Source organism: Rhinoraja longicauda, chromosome 12, assembly GCF_053455715.1.
Source record: "Rhinoraja longicauda isolate Sanriku21f chromosome 12, sRhiLon1.1, whole genome shotgun sequence".
Taxonomy (NCBI): Eukaryota; Metazoa; Chordata; class Chondrichthyes; order Rajiformes; family Arhynchobatidae; genus Rhinoraja; species Rhinoraja longicauda.
In genome coordinates, this window is record NC_135964.1 from 13,003,541 (window position 1) to 13,018,400 (window position 14,860).

Below are 14,860 nucleotides of genomic sequence, written 5' to 3' on the forward strand. Positions count from 1 at the left end.
AAAGTGGTAGTTCAGCTCCATACAGTGTGATATGTCCACTCCTGGGCGGTCACTGTGGCGCAGCGGTAGAGTTGCTGCCTTACAGCGAATGCAGCGCTGGAGACCCTGGTTCGATCCCCACTACGGGCGCCGTCTGTACGGAGTTTGTACGTTCTCCCCGTGACCTGCGTGGGGTTTCTCCGAGATCTTCGGTTTCCTCCCACCCTCCAAAGACGTACAGGTTTGTAGGTTAATTGGCTTGGTAAATGTAAAAATTGTCCCTAGTGGGTATAGGATAGTGTTAATGTGTGGGAATCGCTGGTCGGCGCGGACCCGGTGGGCCAAAAGGGCCTGTTTCCGTGCTGTACCTCTAAGCTAAAAAACTAAAATTGACCAATTGTACAGTATTTTTCCTACTATATGTTCAATGTCTCTGCATTAAATCACTGGCCTCAGTTGGGATGCTTTTTGTTTAAGAACTAGTAATCCCTCTATTTGAAAAGCAAGTTGAAACATAAACCTGTTCTGAAATAAAACTGAATACCTTTCATTCAAAGTAAAGCACAAAGTGCTGGAGGAACTCAGCTGGTCATGAAGCATCTGTGGAGGGAATCGACAGATGACTTTTCAGGCCTGGAACCTTCTTCAGGCTGAAGTTACTCCAGTACTTTGTGTCTTTCCTTGGTAAACCAGCATCTGCAGTTCCTTGTTTCTACATAAGATCACGTGTACATAAGATCATAAGTGATAGTAGAATTAGGCCATTCAGCCCATACAAATTCTGACTGGCTTAAAGCATTTGGTATTTTGGTTTTGAGCATTGAGTGTATCCTTGGCAGTGAAAGGTTGTTTCTTTGACTACTGCTGAAATGTTGACTCCTTTTAATCTCTTCATTTACTTCCCAGCCCAGACCGTAAGGATGCAACTGGAAACCGATGGCTTTGATGTGAGCAGTCACGAGGACCTTGTGGTGATTGGATTGTGTGTGTCCTGGGGAGGGAAGGACGCTTATTACATCTCCTTGCAGGAGGGGCAGCAAAGTACGGGTAAAGGAAACTACACGCGGTCAAAATCAGTCCACAACATCCACCCTCCCATGTCAGGATGTTTGGACTTCCATCCTCCCTCAACTAGCAACGCATGGCCATCTCAAGCTCACGTGTATTGTCACGTGTGCAAATACGGCGAGGCACAGGTTAAAGTGATAAACCTTGCTTACAGCAGCATCACAGGCACACACACTCGGTCAACACAAAAACAAATTGTACATAAGTTACACATAAATTGCACTAAATTCAAAAAAAGATGTTAAAAAACAAAGCCTTAGTGCAAAAACATAATTAAAAAAGGAAAAAATCAAGTTCACAGTAGTACAAGAATCATGGAGTGGTCTGTGGTGTTCCATTGCCGAGGTAGGTTTAGGGATGTGCGGGTCGGTTCAAGAACCTGATGGTTGCAGGACAGTATCTGTTCCTGAACCTGGGAGTTCTGCACCTCCTGCCTGACGGTAGCAGTGAGAAGAGGGCACGTCCCGCATGGTGGGGATCCTTCATGATAGATGCTGCCCTGGTGAGGCAGCGCCAGCACCTGGTGTAGACGTTTAGTTGGTGTAGAGGTCTGTGCCCGTGATGGACCGGGCTGAGTCCACCACTCTCTGCAGCTTCATGTGTTGGGCCCAGGACAGATCATCCCAGATGTTAATGCCCTGGAATTAGAAGCTGACAACTTTCCCCACCACCAACCCTCCAATGAAGACTGGCATGAGATCTCCCAGCTTTCAATTGTAACAAGTTGCCTTCATGTGCACAAATATCCTTGATTATAACCAAAGATAGACACAAAAAGCTGGAGTAAATCAACGGGACAGGCAGCATCTCTGGAGAGAAGGAATAGGTGGTGTTTCGGTCGAGACCCTTCTTCAGACTGGTTAGGAATAAGGGAAACGAGAGATTATAGATGATGTGGAGAGATAAAGAACAATGAATAAAAGATATGCAAAAAGTAACGATGATAAAGGAAACTGGCCATTGTTAGCTGTTTGTAGGATGAAAACGAGATGCTAGTGCGACTTGGGTGGGGAGGGATAATTTGTCAATGGTGCTATATAAATCACATGTGTTTGGTGCACTGTCCTGTGGATAACATTAGCAGTTATTGCCCATCTTTAACTTGTTTCTATTTGCAAGGAGATTTGAGCAGCAGCCTGCAGCCCCCGCCCCTGGCCCCTGACCTCCCCGTGAAGGAGCGGCTTCTTCATGTGCGTGCCTGCCTACAGCAGTGTGCCTCTGCCCAGACACAACGCTCTGTTATTGTCTATGACTTCAAGCAACACTACAAAGTTCTCCTCCAGGCCTGCAACATCTCCATGGAAGGCCATTATGAAGATCCAAAGGTATTAATGGCATTTCGCTGAACTTGGTTACAGAGGTGCACAGCCCTGAAAAATGCCCTTCAGCCCAACTATACATGCTGACCACGATGCCCCATCCGCGCTAGTCCCACCTGCCTGCGTTTAGCCCGTATCCCTCTAAACCTTTCCTATACGTGTACCTGTCCAAATGTCTTTTAAATGCTGTTACAGAATGTGCCTCATCTACCTCTGGCATTTTGTTCCATATACCCACCACTCTGAGTGGAAAAAGTTGATCCTCATATTCCTAATAAATCTTTTCCCTCTCACATTAAGCCTATATCTTTTGGTTATTAATTCCATGACCTTCGGTAAATGACTCTGTGCATTCACCCAATCTATTCCCCTCATGATTTTATACACCTCTACAAGATCACCCCCTCAGCCTCTTGTGCCCCAAGGAATAGAGACCCAGCCTGCACAACCTCTTCCTTTAGCTCTGGGCCTCGTGTCGTGGCAACATCCTTGTACATCTTCTCTGTGCTCTTCCCAGTTTAATGACATCCATCTTATAAAAAGGTGACCAAAACACTCCGACTTCTGAGTCAGTTTTGAGGATTGACTTGCCATTTTGGGAACAAAACACAGAAACTTTTCATTTTCTTGACTAGGTGGCGTGCTGGCTACTGGATCCTGGCTCCAAAGAGAGAACCCTTCATAACATGGTGACCAACTTTCTCCCGCACCAACTTGCACTGTTGGACGGGGTGAGAACAAGCCGTGGTGTTCAAAGTCTTGGGCTGGACACACAGGCCGATGTGTCAGGTCGGCACCGAGCCTCCGTCGAGTCCGTGTTGGTCTTCAATGTCATGAACCATCTCAATGCTCTACTTGAGAAAGAAAATCTGCAAGGTATGATGCATGAAAAGGAACGTGGGAGCTTAGTCTTAAATAGGTTTTGGAGACACAAGAGATTGCGGACACTGGAATCTAGAGCCAAACACAAGGTGCCGGAGGAACTCAGTGAGTCAGGCAGCATCTATGGAGGGAATGGATAGATGACATTTCAGGTCAGGACCCTTCCAAAGACTGATGGAGTAGGGGGGGGAGAAAGCTGGAAGAGAGGAGGGGGCTGGACAATGCCTGACAGGTGAAAACATGGATATGTCCCTCTCTCCAGCTGTACATTTCACTCCTTATCTGACACCCTTTTGTCTCCTTTTCACCTCTAGCCTTTGTCATTCACTCCACCCATCTGCCAATCCCTCCCCACCTGTATCCACCTCTCACTTGCCAGTGGAAACAATAGACAATAGACAATATGTGCAGGAGTAGGCCATTCAGCCCTTCGAGCCAGCACCGCCATTCAATGCGATCATGGCTGATCATTATCAATCAGTACCCCGTTCCTGCCTTCTCCCCATACCCCCTCACTCCGCTATCCTTAAGAGCTCTATCCAGCTCTCTCTTGAAAGCATCCAACGAACTGGCCTCCACTGCCTTCTGAGGCAGAGAATTCCACACCTTCACCACCCTCTGACTGAAAAAGTTCTTCCTCATCTCCGTTCTAAATGGCCTACCCCTTATTCTCAAACTGTGGCCCCTTGTTCTGGACTCCCCCAACATTGGGAACATGTTATCTGCCTCTAATGTGTCCAATCCCCTAATTATCTTATATGTTTCAATAAGATCCCCCCTCATCCTTCTAAATTCCAGTGTATACAAGCCCAATCGCTCCAGCCTTTCAACATACGACAGTCCCGCCATTCCGGGAATTAATCTAGTGAACCTACGCTGCACGCCCTCCATAGCAAGAATATCCTTCCTCAAATTTGGAGACCAAAACTGCACACAGTACTCCAGGTGCGGTCTCACCAGGGCCCGGTACAACTGTAGAAGGACCTCTTTGCTCCTATACTCAACTCCTCTTGTTACGATACTATACTATATGGGTTTTTGACTGAGGTGGTGTATGAGTACTCCTTGGGTTTACATGTTACAAGGAGAAGCATGAAATTGCAAGAAAGGAAGTTGTAGAAGACTGACATTTGAAAAATACATTTCCTAAGTGGCAAAGAGATGTGGGCATGAGATGGGCTTGTTGCTGCTGGATATCTTCTGCCCTGGAATTCAAAATTCATGAAAGTATTTGAATATGCAACTAAGAAGTATAATTGTTATATCAACTCTGACTTTTGATTGGGCGGCACAGTGGTGCGGTGGTAGAGTTGCTGCCTCACAGCGCCAGAGACCCAGGTTCCATCCACTAGGGGTGCTGTCTGTACGAAGTTTGCACGTTCTTCCTGTAACCGCGTGGGTTTTCATTGGGTGCTCTGGTTTCCTCCCAAACTCCAAAGACGTGCATGTTTATAGGTTAATTGGCTTCTGTAACAAATTGTCCCTAGTGTGTGTAGGATAGTGCTAGTGTACGGGGTGATCACTGGTCGGCGTGGACTCAGTGGACCGAAGGGTCTATTTCTGTACTGTATCTCTAAAGACTAAAGTAAACGTCTAATTAAACGTTGACATGATTTGCTGTCACCTGCCATTCATCAACCTGGCACCGAATGTTCCAGCAATAGGGGGGGGGGGGGGGGAACGGCAAGCTAAAGAACAACCTCTCCGGTGTTGGTTCTACTGGCGTGGTCATCTCTCTGCTCTGTCACAGATGTGTTTCGTGGTGTTGAGATGAAGACGCAGTACTGCCTGGCGTTGCTGGAGATGAATGGGATTGGGTTCAGTGCAGCCGAATGCGAGAGGCAGAAGCACATCATGCAGGCTAAGCTCACCGACATCGAGGCACTGGCTTATCAGCTGGCGGGTCACAGCTTCTCTCTCACCAGCCCAGACGACATTGCCAAGGTCAGTTGTAGGGTGCATCCAAACACACCTTCTATTTGAGGAACCAGGAACTGCAGGTGCTGGCTTACAAAAAATACACAAAGTGCTGGAGTAACTCAACTGGAAAACATGGATAGGGGATGTTTGGGCCTGAGTCAGTCTGAAGGAAGGCCCCGATCCAAAACGTCTCCAGAGATGCTGCCTGACCAGCTGAGTTACTCCAGCACTTTATGTTCTTTTTCTATTTGAATGGTTTTGACTATTTGAGAAGTTATCAATTAGACCACTTTTTTCTATTGGGTGTAGAGTAATTATTCAAATCCAAAGACGTACAGGTATGTAGGTTAATTGGCTGGGTAAATGTAAAAATTGTCCCTAGTGGGTGTAGGATAGTGTTAATGTACGGGGATCGTTGGGCGGCACGGACTTGGTGGGCCGAAAAGGCCTGTTTCCGGCTGTATATATATGATATGATATGATGATATGAAGTTTAGGATCTTAATAAGTATGAGAGGCATGGATGGGTAGACAGTCGGAACCATTTTCCCCGAATGGAAATGTCAAAGACAAGAGGGCATAGCTTTAAGGTGGGAGGGACAAAGTTTAAAGGAGATGTGTGGGGGAAGTTTTTTTTACATAGAGGGTGGTGGGGGCCTGGAACGTGCTGCTGGGGGGGGGGGGGGGGTTGGTGGAGGCAGATTAGATAGTGGCGTTTAAGAGACTTTTGGATAGGCACGTGAATATGCTGGGAATGGAGGGATATGGATTGTGTGCAGGCAGAGGTGATTAATTTTGCTTGGCATCATGTTTGGAACAGACATTGTGGGCTGAAGGGCCTGTTCCTGTGCTGTACTTTTCAATGTTACTCCAAAAAGATCTGTAAATGTTACTATATTTAATTTCTAAATGTGTCAACCAGCAGAAATAGTTTCTGGCTATCTTTTTAGGTTCCATGAGTATCTTGAACCTCAATCTCCCAATTGATTTTTGGATTCCAGAGGAATTCCAAAGCATTTTCTCTTTATAATTTAATCCATCCATCCCTCTGATGGCTGTACGTCCTTGAATCTGATGCCCAGTGCTATTCACGTTACTCCAGCTGAGGTCTATTCAGGGCTATCTGTAGCAAAGCAGGCCCCTTGTGTTCCAGTCCTCGAGATCTAGAAGCCATGATCTTGTCACTTTTATTTTGAACCATGACACATTAATGTGCTTGCCCAATATGTCCATGCCGACCAAGTCAACGTTCTGGGTCCATCCAGTCTGCCTGCCTTTAGCCCATAAACACAAGCTCTTCCTCTCCTTGCATCTGAATACATTTGTTTTAAAATATTTTTTAAAAGAGGGATATGGATTATGCGCTGGTGGACAAGAGATTGTCTTGGCATCATGATTGGCATGGACATTGTGGGCCGAAGGGCCTGTTCTTGTGCCGTACTGTTCTGTGTAAAAGTTGAAATTCTATCTGCTTCCATGGTTTCCCCTGGCAAAACCTACTCTTTACTAATGCCTGCTTCCTTTTGCCGTGCCATAGAAACCTATTGCTATACTGTCAATGTCATTGGTTCTACATATTGAATCTGCTTAAGAGGTACAGGAAAGAACTGCAGATGCTGGTTTAATTCGAAAGTAGACGCAAAATGTTGGAGTTACTCAGCGGGACTGGCAGTATCTTGGAGAGATTCTCTCCAGAGATGCTGCCTGTCCCGCTGAGTTATTCCAGCATTTTGTGTCAACCTTCTGCTTAAGAGGAGTTTAGACAGACCCTTTCATTGGCAAGGCATGGCAGGGTATGATCCTAATTAGAGCAAATACCGTTACTGTGACCAGCTGTAAAGGCTGGCATGGATGTGGAGGTCAGAGAGCACCGTTTCAATGTTTCAAGGTCAGTTTATTGACACGTGGACCAATTAAGGTACAGTGAAATTTGAGTTACCATACAGCCATACTAAGTGAAAAGCAAGACACACAGCCACATAAAATAAAAGTTAACATAAACATCCACCACAGCGGCTCCACACGTTCCTCACTGTGATGGAAGGTAATAAAGTCTCTCTTTATTCTCCCCCGGTCGGGGCTGTCAAACTATCCACAGTGGGGGCGATCAATGCTCCCACAGCCAGCGATCCGAAGCCCCCGCGTCGGGTGATCGAAGCTCCCGCGTCGGGACGGTTGAAACTCACCGCTGCTTGGAGCTCCTGAATCGGTCTCTAACTAGGGACCACGGGCTTCACGGTGTTAAAGTCCACAGGCCCGTGATTGGAGCTCTCCACAGTCGATCCTCGGCAAAGGATCGCAGCTCCACGATGGTAAGTCTGTGCCGGGTCGGTCTCCAGGAAAGGCCGCGTTAGGCCGCAGGCCGCAGTGGGGCCGGAGAAACGATACGGGAAAAAATTGCATCTCTGTCGAGGTATGAGATTGAAAAAAAGTTTCCCCCAACTCGCCCTCCCCCCCCCACCCTCCCCCCCCCCCCCCACCCCCACCCCCCACCCCCACCCCCCACATAAAACAAACCAAGGAACACTAAAAAACATACTCTTTAACACGCACTTAAAATAACAAAACAGAAGAAATAACAGACAGACTGTTGGTGAGGCAGCCGCTTGCTGTACAACTTTGCTTCTGAAACCAGCCCTGGTTTCCGATTCCAAAGCCTCCTTAAAGCAATTGTTGTACCTAATGTTGCAGGTTCTGTTTGTGGAACTCAAGCTTCCTCACAATGGAGATGCCAGCACCAGAGGTAAACGGACACTGGGTTCCAGCAGGAGGGCCACAGCAGTGGGGAGATGGAGCAGGCTGGCCAAACAATTCAGCACAAACAAGGTAACCGCCCTGGGGCTCAAATCCCCACTTAATTTATTGTTGTCACATGTACCGAATGTTGCGTGCTATCTAGTACATGATTACAATCAAGCTATCCACAGTGTACAGATGCAGGATAAGGGAATGACATTTAGTGCAAGATAAAGTCCAATTAAAGATTGGCGTCTGAAGAAGGGTTCCAACCCGAGACGTCACGTCTGTAAAAGTCTTTAGTGCCTTTATCACCAGTAATTTGGATTCAGTAACCATGAAGTAATTTGGAAGTTTGAATGTTTGGAAGATGATGTGTGAGAGTGGCAGAAGCAGTTCTGAGTAGCTTGTTAGGAAACATTTAATCGACTGGAGTATGAAAGTGGGCAAAGGAATGGCAGATGGAATTTAACAAACAAGTGTGAAGTGATGCACTTTACGTGGTTACACCAGGCCAGGACAAACTGAATGGCAGGGTCATGGGGAGCCTTGTTGAACAATGTTGCCGCTGGAGAGTTGCCACCTCACAGTGCCAGAGACCCGGGTTCAATCCCGACCTCGGGTGCTGTGTGTGTGCGTAGTTTGCACGTTTTTCTTGAGACCGCGAGTGTTTCCTCTGAGTGCTCTGGTTTCCTCCCACATCCCAAAGCCATGTGGGTTTGTATGCTAATTGGTCTTCTGTAAATCACCTCTAGAGTGTAGGGAGTGGATGAGAAAGTGGGATAACATGGAACTAGTGTGCACGGGTGATCGATGGTCGGTGTGGACTCGACAGGCCACAGGGCCTGCCTGTGACTCCATGACTCTATGAAAGATTAAGCGATGTCTGAAGAGAACTGAAATAAACTGAGCACATATCCATCCGGGATTTGTTAATTGGCATAGCAGACAGCAGTACTAGTTACTAGCAGATTACTTACAGGTGGACCACTTAAAATCCTCACTGAAAATATTTATGGGGAATTAGCCAGGAAGAATACTTCAGTATTATGGATGACTTAATGTACACAGTAATAAAGTTTCTGATCCCTTAATCAAAGTGTGAGGTAAAGTTGTTCGGAATACAGATTTAGTGAAGATTAAGTCTATGGTAAAGACAAGGATAGGGAACCTTCTAAAATGTAGAGTCCTGGAAGGTCACAGGTTCACAAATTCTTTCAGATGTCTATTACTCTTTCATAAAGTCATGGAGCTCTCCGGAACAGAAACTCGGCCTGGTGTGAACAAAATGGAAAGGGAGCACACATCGTTTGCTTTGAATTTGCTTACAAAAGCAATACGTCCAAAAACAGGAGTATTTCTTTGCCTACATGCTAACGGTTCTGCCGTTGTTTTGCGTTTCAGGAGGTGCTGGAGAAACTGAAGCCTCTCCACCCTCTGCCAGGATTAATCCTGGAGTGGAGGAGGATCAGCAATGCGATGAGCAAGGTGGTGCTCCCTCTGCAGAGAGAGAAGCATCTTCATGCCCTGCTGGGGATGGAGAGGATCTACCCCATCTCCCAGACCCACAGTGCCACAGGTAAATGCTGCTGCCACTTCCACCCAATGAGCCTTTCCCTTTCATTGCACGAGGAAGGGAACAAAAATTAAGGGAACCATTGTCGTACTACACAGAAACAGGCCCTTCAGCCCACCTTGCCCATGCTGATCAAGATGCCCCACCTGCCTGCATTTGGCCCATATCCCTCTAAACCTGCCCCATCCATGTACCTGTCTGTTAAATGTTATATCTAAGATTATATCTGCAGACAGCAACTCTACCAGTAGATCAAGCTAAATAGACCAGCAAACTGGAAAACGGGTGCAGGTTATGCGGGGATCTGCCTAACTCTAGCCTAACCTAACTCTATTTTATGCTTTAATACTTCGATCCCTAAAGAATTCTTCATCTTTGCTGAACTCCACTAATCACTACCTATTGCTGATCCTTCCATCTTAGTTTAGTTTGGCTTAAAGATACAGCGTGGGATTAGGCCCTTCGGCTCACTGAATCCACACTGACCAGCAATCCCCATCCATGTACGCTATCCTATACACAAGGGACTATTTACAATCTTTAACAAAGCCAATTAATCTACAAACCTGAACGTCTTTGGAGTGTGGGAGGAAACTGGATCACCCGGAGAAAACTCACACGGTCACAGGGAGAACATAGAAACTCCGTACAGACAGCACCCGTAGTCAGGATCGAACCCGGGTCTCTGGCGCTGCAAGGCAACAACTCTACCGCTGCGCCTTCCTTAATGATCTCTGTTACTGAAACAGATTTAGTTTCTTTAAGAGGGAGCCACACTATGGAAAGCTGAAAGGGCAGTTTAGCCTTTGAGTTTTGAAGTGCCTTCGAGGACTAAAGTAGGGGTTACAAAGTTTGTAACCTATGTGATCAATGAGTAACCTATGAGAGTCAAGAGTGTCTTATTGTCATAAGCACCGAAACAGAACAATGAAATTCTTACTTGTAGCCACACAACCGGATTGTAAACATGGTATTCAATAAATGTATTAGCAACAAAATAAAGCTCAATAAATAAAAAACCCAATGTAGTACAAAAACAAAAGTCCCTGGTGCAACCCAGGCCGTTTAGTTGGAGCTTGGAGTGTTCAAGTTGGTTGTTGGGGAGAAGCTGTTCTTGAACCTGGAGGTCATGTTTTTCAAGACTCCTGTACCTTCTCGATGGCAGGAGTGAGATGAGAGTGTGGGTCTCTGATGATGCTGAGATCCCTTCGTTGATGAGGGACTGGGCAGTGTTCATCATATGATATGATATGATATTCCCTGTAATCTTCATTCCTGGGTGTTTGAGTTGCTGAACCAGGCTTCCAAGCAACCCTATGTTACCAGATGAATCTCATCCTATTCCCTGATGGCACTGCTCACATTGATTTTGTAAGGAGGAGGGAGAGCAAAAATAATATCAATACAATGGCGCAGTGGTAGGGCTGCTGCCTCACAGCGCCAGAGACCCGGGTTTGATTCTGTACAGGTGCTGTCTGTACGGAGTTTGTACGTTCTCCCAGTGACCGCGTGAATTTTCTCCAGGTGCTTTGGTTTCCTCCCACACTCCAAAGACATACAGGTTTGTTGGTTAACTGGCCTTGGTAAAATTGTAAATTGTCCCTAGTGTGTAAGATAAGACAGGATAGAAGGACCAGTTTGCATGCTGTTTCTCTAAAGTGAACTAAAATATTACCAGGTGTGAGATTTAACAACCTAACAATTTGTGTTAAGTAATTTGCTTTTGTCAATGCTCTGTAAATTCTTATATTCTGTGAATTAGGACGAATCAGTTTCACCGAGCCAAACCTGCAGAACATCCCAAAGGATTTTGAAATTGAAATGCCATCAATGGTCAGAGAGAGTCCACCCTTCCATGGAACAAGCAACCCTGTACTCGCACGATCCAGGTACCTCCTCCCTGCGGAACTTTGTAAATCTCACCTTAATTTCTGCAAAACGTTATTTTACATTTGTGACTGTGTGATCCCCATTTATTTTTCACCAACATTTCAAAGTGAAAAGTTTAGGTTTACCTTTTGATTTACTAATAGAGAGGCTGCCTGACCCACTGAGTTCCTCCAGCAATTTGTATTTATCCCCTTTTCTTGGACATATTTGAGATTAGCGTGCCTTCAGTATTCATCGTATGTTGTCTATTAATTGTGAAAGGCATATAAGCTTAGTTATTCTGAATTTTGGTAAATGTAATGTATTTTAAGAATATTTAAAAAACAAACCTTCAAGCTTAAAATCTCTGTGGACAGGATGGCGAGGTGACACAGCGGGTAGTGCTGCTGCCTCACTGCACGAGACCCGGGTTTGATCACGACCTTGGGTGTCGTCTGTGTGGAGTTTGCACGTTCTCCCTGTGACTGCATGGATTCATCCGGGTGCTCCGGTTTCTTCCCACATCCCAAAGATGTGTGGGTTTGCAGGTTAATTTGCCCTCTGTACATTGCCCATTGCCCCCCCCCCCCCCCCCCCCCAGTGTGTCGGGAGTGGATGAGAAAGTGGAATAACATAGAGCAAGTGTGAACAGGCAATTGATGGTCAGCATGGACTTAGTGGGCTGAAGGGCCTGTTTCCATGTCGTATCTCTTTAAAAAAACTTCTAATACTATATTGAAAGTGTATCGTGCTACTGGTCTGTAAAGCTGCAGCACGTAGGTATTTTATTATTCCGTTGTCGGTGTATGTGACACTTAAACACTCGTGTGTAGGAAGGAACTGCAGATGCTGGTTTATACCGAAAATAGACACAACATTTTCCTAATTTGAGGAAAGACATTCTTGCCATAGAGGGAGTACAGAGAAGGTTCACCAGATTGATTCCTGGGATGGCAGGACTTTCATATGAAGAAAGACTGGATAGACTTGGCTTGTACTCGCTGGAATTTAGAAGATTGAGGGGGGATCTTATAGAAACTTACAAAATTCTTAAGGGGTTGGACAGGCTAGATGCAGGAAGATTGTTCCCGATGTTGGGGAAGTCCAGAACAAGGGGTCACAGTTTAAGGATAAAGGGGAAGTCTTTTAGGACCGAGATGAGAAAGTTTTTTTTCACACAGAAAGTGGTGAATCTGTGGAATTCTCTGCCACAGAAGGTAGTTGAGGCCAGTTCAATGGCTATATTTAAGAGGGGAGTTAGATGTGGCCCTTGTGGCTAAAGGGATCAGGGGGTATGGAGAGAAGGCAGGTACGGGATACTGAGTTGGATGATCAGCCATGATCATATTGATTGGCGGTGCAGGCTCGAAGGGCCGAATGGCCTACTCTCGCACCTATTTTCTATGTTTCTAAAATGCTGGTCAGGCAGCATCTCTGAAGGAATCGGTGACATTTTGGGTCGGAACCTGAGGAAGCATTCCGACCTGAAACGTCACCCATTCCTTCTCTTCAGAGATGCTGCCTGACCCGCTGGGTTCCTCCAGCATTTGGTGTCTATCTTCCTGTTGTCCCTTGACTAATAACTAGCTGTCTGAGCGATTCCTGCTTTGTAGTCAGCCTTGCCTTTGTTCTTTCTGTGGGTTACACATACACATCGTGGCATTGCACATTAATTAGAGGCAATACAACAGAACCTTGAAGAGGCAGTCCTGGTCCTGTAATGCTTTTAACTTTGTGTATTTCTGTTTTAGGAGAAGGCAGGGCCACACCACAATAGCATTACCTGGAAAGGCCATGGTGGGCAGTGGACAGCGTGACAAGGGCCTCCCGTGTACTATCAGTATAAGGCATGCATTCATCCCCTTCTCAGGTAATTTAGATTCTCTTTTTAAAAATGCAATTGTTATGAATGGGATTAAATCTGTGACAAAAGATCAGGAACAGAAACTGACCACACCCCCATTCATGGAAAAAGGTTCTGAATGTCTACCCTATCTATGCCTCTTGCAGACACAAAATGCTGGAGTAACTCAGCAAGTCAGGCAGCCTCTCGGGAGATTTTAGCCAGCATCTGCAGTTTTTTTCCTATGCCTCTTGTAATTTTATATACTTCTATCAGGTCTCCCAAGAAACCTCCAGCATACCAAGCAATCCAAGTGTATCCAACATTACCATGTAACAATAACCCCAATTGCAGGCAGCGTGCAGGTAAGCCTCCACTGCTCCATCTCCAAAGCCTCCACATCCTGTAATGGGGCGACCAGAACTGCGCGCAATACCTCAAATGTGGCCTAACCAAAGTCCTGCAAAGCTGCATCATGACATCCTGTCCCTAATACTCATTGCCCCAACCTATAAAGGGAATTATACCATATGCCTTCTTTACCACCCAAGAATGTGGCATAACATAATAACTAGTGTGAACGGTTGATCAGTGGTCAGCGTGGAGTCTGGGCTGAAAGTCCTGTTTCCATGCTGTATCTCTAAACTAAAAAATGTCATAATTTCATGACTGGTTCTTGGATTTACAAACTAACTGAGTAATTCAACAATGGACCACCAATTAATAGCCAACAATGGACCATTGTGGGCTCCACCTTTCCTTGATCATTACTTTTTGTATATCTTTCATTCACTTGTTCTATATCTCTCTATATCACTGTCTATATATCTCGTTTCCCGTTCCCCCGACTCTCAGCCTGAAGGGTCTTGACCTGAAACGTCACCTATTCCTTTTCTCCCGAGATGTTGCCTGACCCACTGAGTTACTCCAGCTTAATGTGTCGATCTCCTGAATTATTTCATGTTTGCTTGAAGGTGGCCTGATCGTGGCAGCAGATTACTCCCAGTTGGAGTTACGAATCCTGGCTCATCTCTCCAAGGACAAAGGCCTTATTGAGATCCTGAACAGCGGGGAAGATGTGTTTAAGAACATCGCTGCGGAGTGGAGAATGGTGGAACCAGCGTCAGTCAGTGACAGACTGCGGCAACAGGCCAAGCAGGTCAGGTGAAAATCAACATTTAGAAACAAAGAAATGCAGATAGAAACATAGAAACATAGAAAATAGGTGCAGGAGTAGGCCATTCGGCCCTTCGAGCCTGCACCGCCATTCAATATGATCATGGCTGATCATCCAACTCGGTATCCCGTACCTGCCTTCTCTCCATACCCCCTGATCCCTTTAGCCACAAGGGCCACATCTAACTCCCTCTTAAATATAGCCAATGAACTGGCCTCAACTACCTTCTGTGGCAGAGAATTCCACAGATTTACCACTCTCTGTGTGAACAAAAAACTTTCTCATCTCGGTCCTAAAAGACTTCCCCCTTATCCTTAAACTGTGACCCCTTGTTCTGGACTTCCCCAACATCGGGAACAATCTTCCTGCATCTAGCCTGTCCAACCCCTTAAGAATTTTGTGAGTTTCTATAAGATCCCCCCTCAATCTTCTAAATTCCAGCGAGTTTGCTGGTTTATTCCAAGGATAGACACAAAGTGCTGGAGTAACTC

General features: G+C 45.9%; 1 protein-coding gene across 1 annotated transcript in view; it reads left to right on the forward strand.

Annotated features, from left to right (window-relative positions):
- Nucleotides 1-14,860, forward strand: part of LOC144598722 (DNA polymerase theta-like) — a 76,942-nt gene that overhangs the window by 48,208 nt on the left and 13,874 nt on the right. The window contains exons 19-27 of the mRNA XM_078409053.1: nucleotides 886-1,020; nucleotides 2,167-2,372; nucleotides 3,002-3,242; nucleotides 4,999-5,192; nucleotides 7,860-7,994; nucleotides 9,309-9,483; nucleotides 11,243-11,369; nucleotides 13,101-13,219; nucleotides 14,167-14,351. Of these exons, the coding sequence (XP_078265179.1) occupies nucleotides 886-1,020; nucleotides 2,167-2,372; nucleotides 3,002-3,242; nucleotides 4,999-5,192; nucleotides 7,860-7,994; nucleotides 9,309-9,483; nucleotides 11,243-11,369; nucleotides 13,101-13,219; nucleotides 14,167-14,351 (1,517 nt within the window). The remainder of the gene's footprint in view (nucleotides 1-885; nucleotides 1,021-2,166; nucleotides 2,373-3,001; nucleotides 3,243-4,998; nucleotides 5,193-7,859; nucleotides 7,995-9,308; nucleotides 9,484-11,242; nucleotides 11,370-13,100; nucleotides 13,220-14,166; nucleotides 14,352-14,860) is intronic.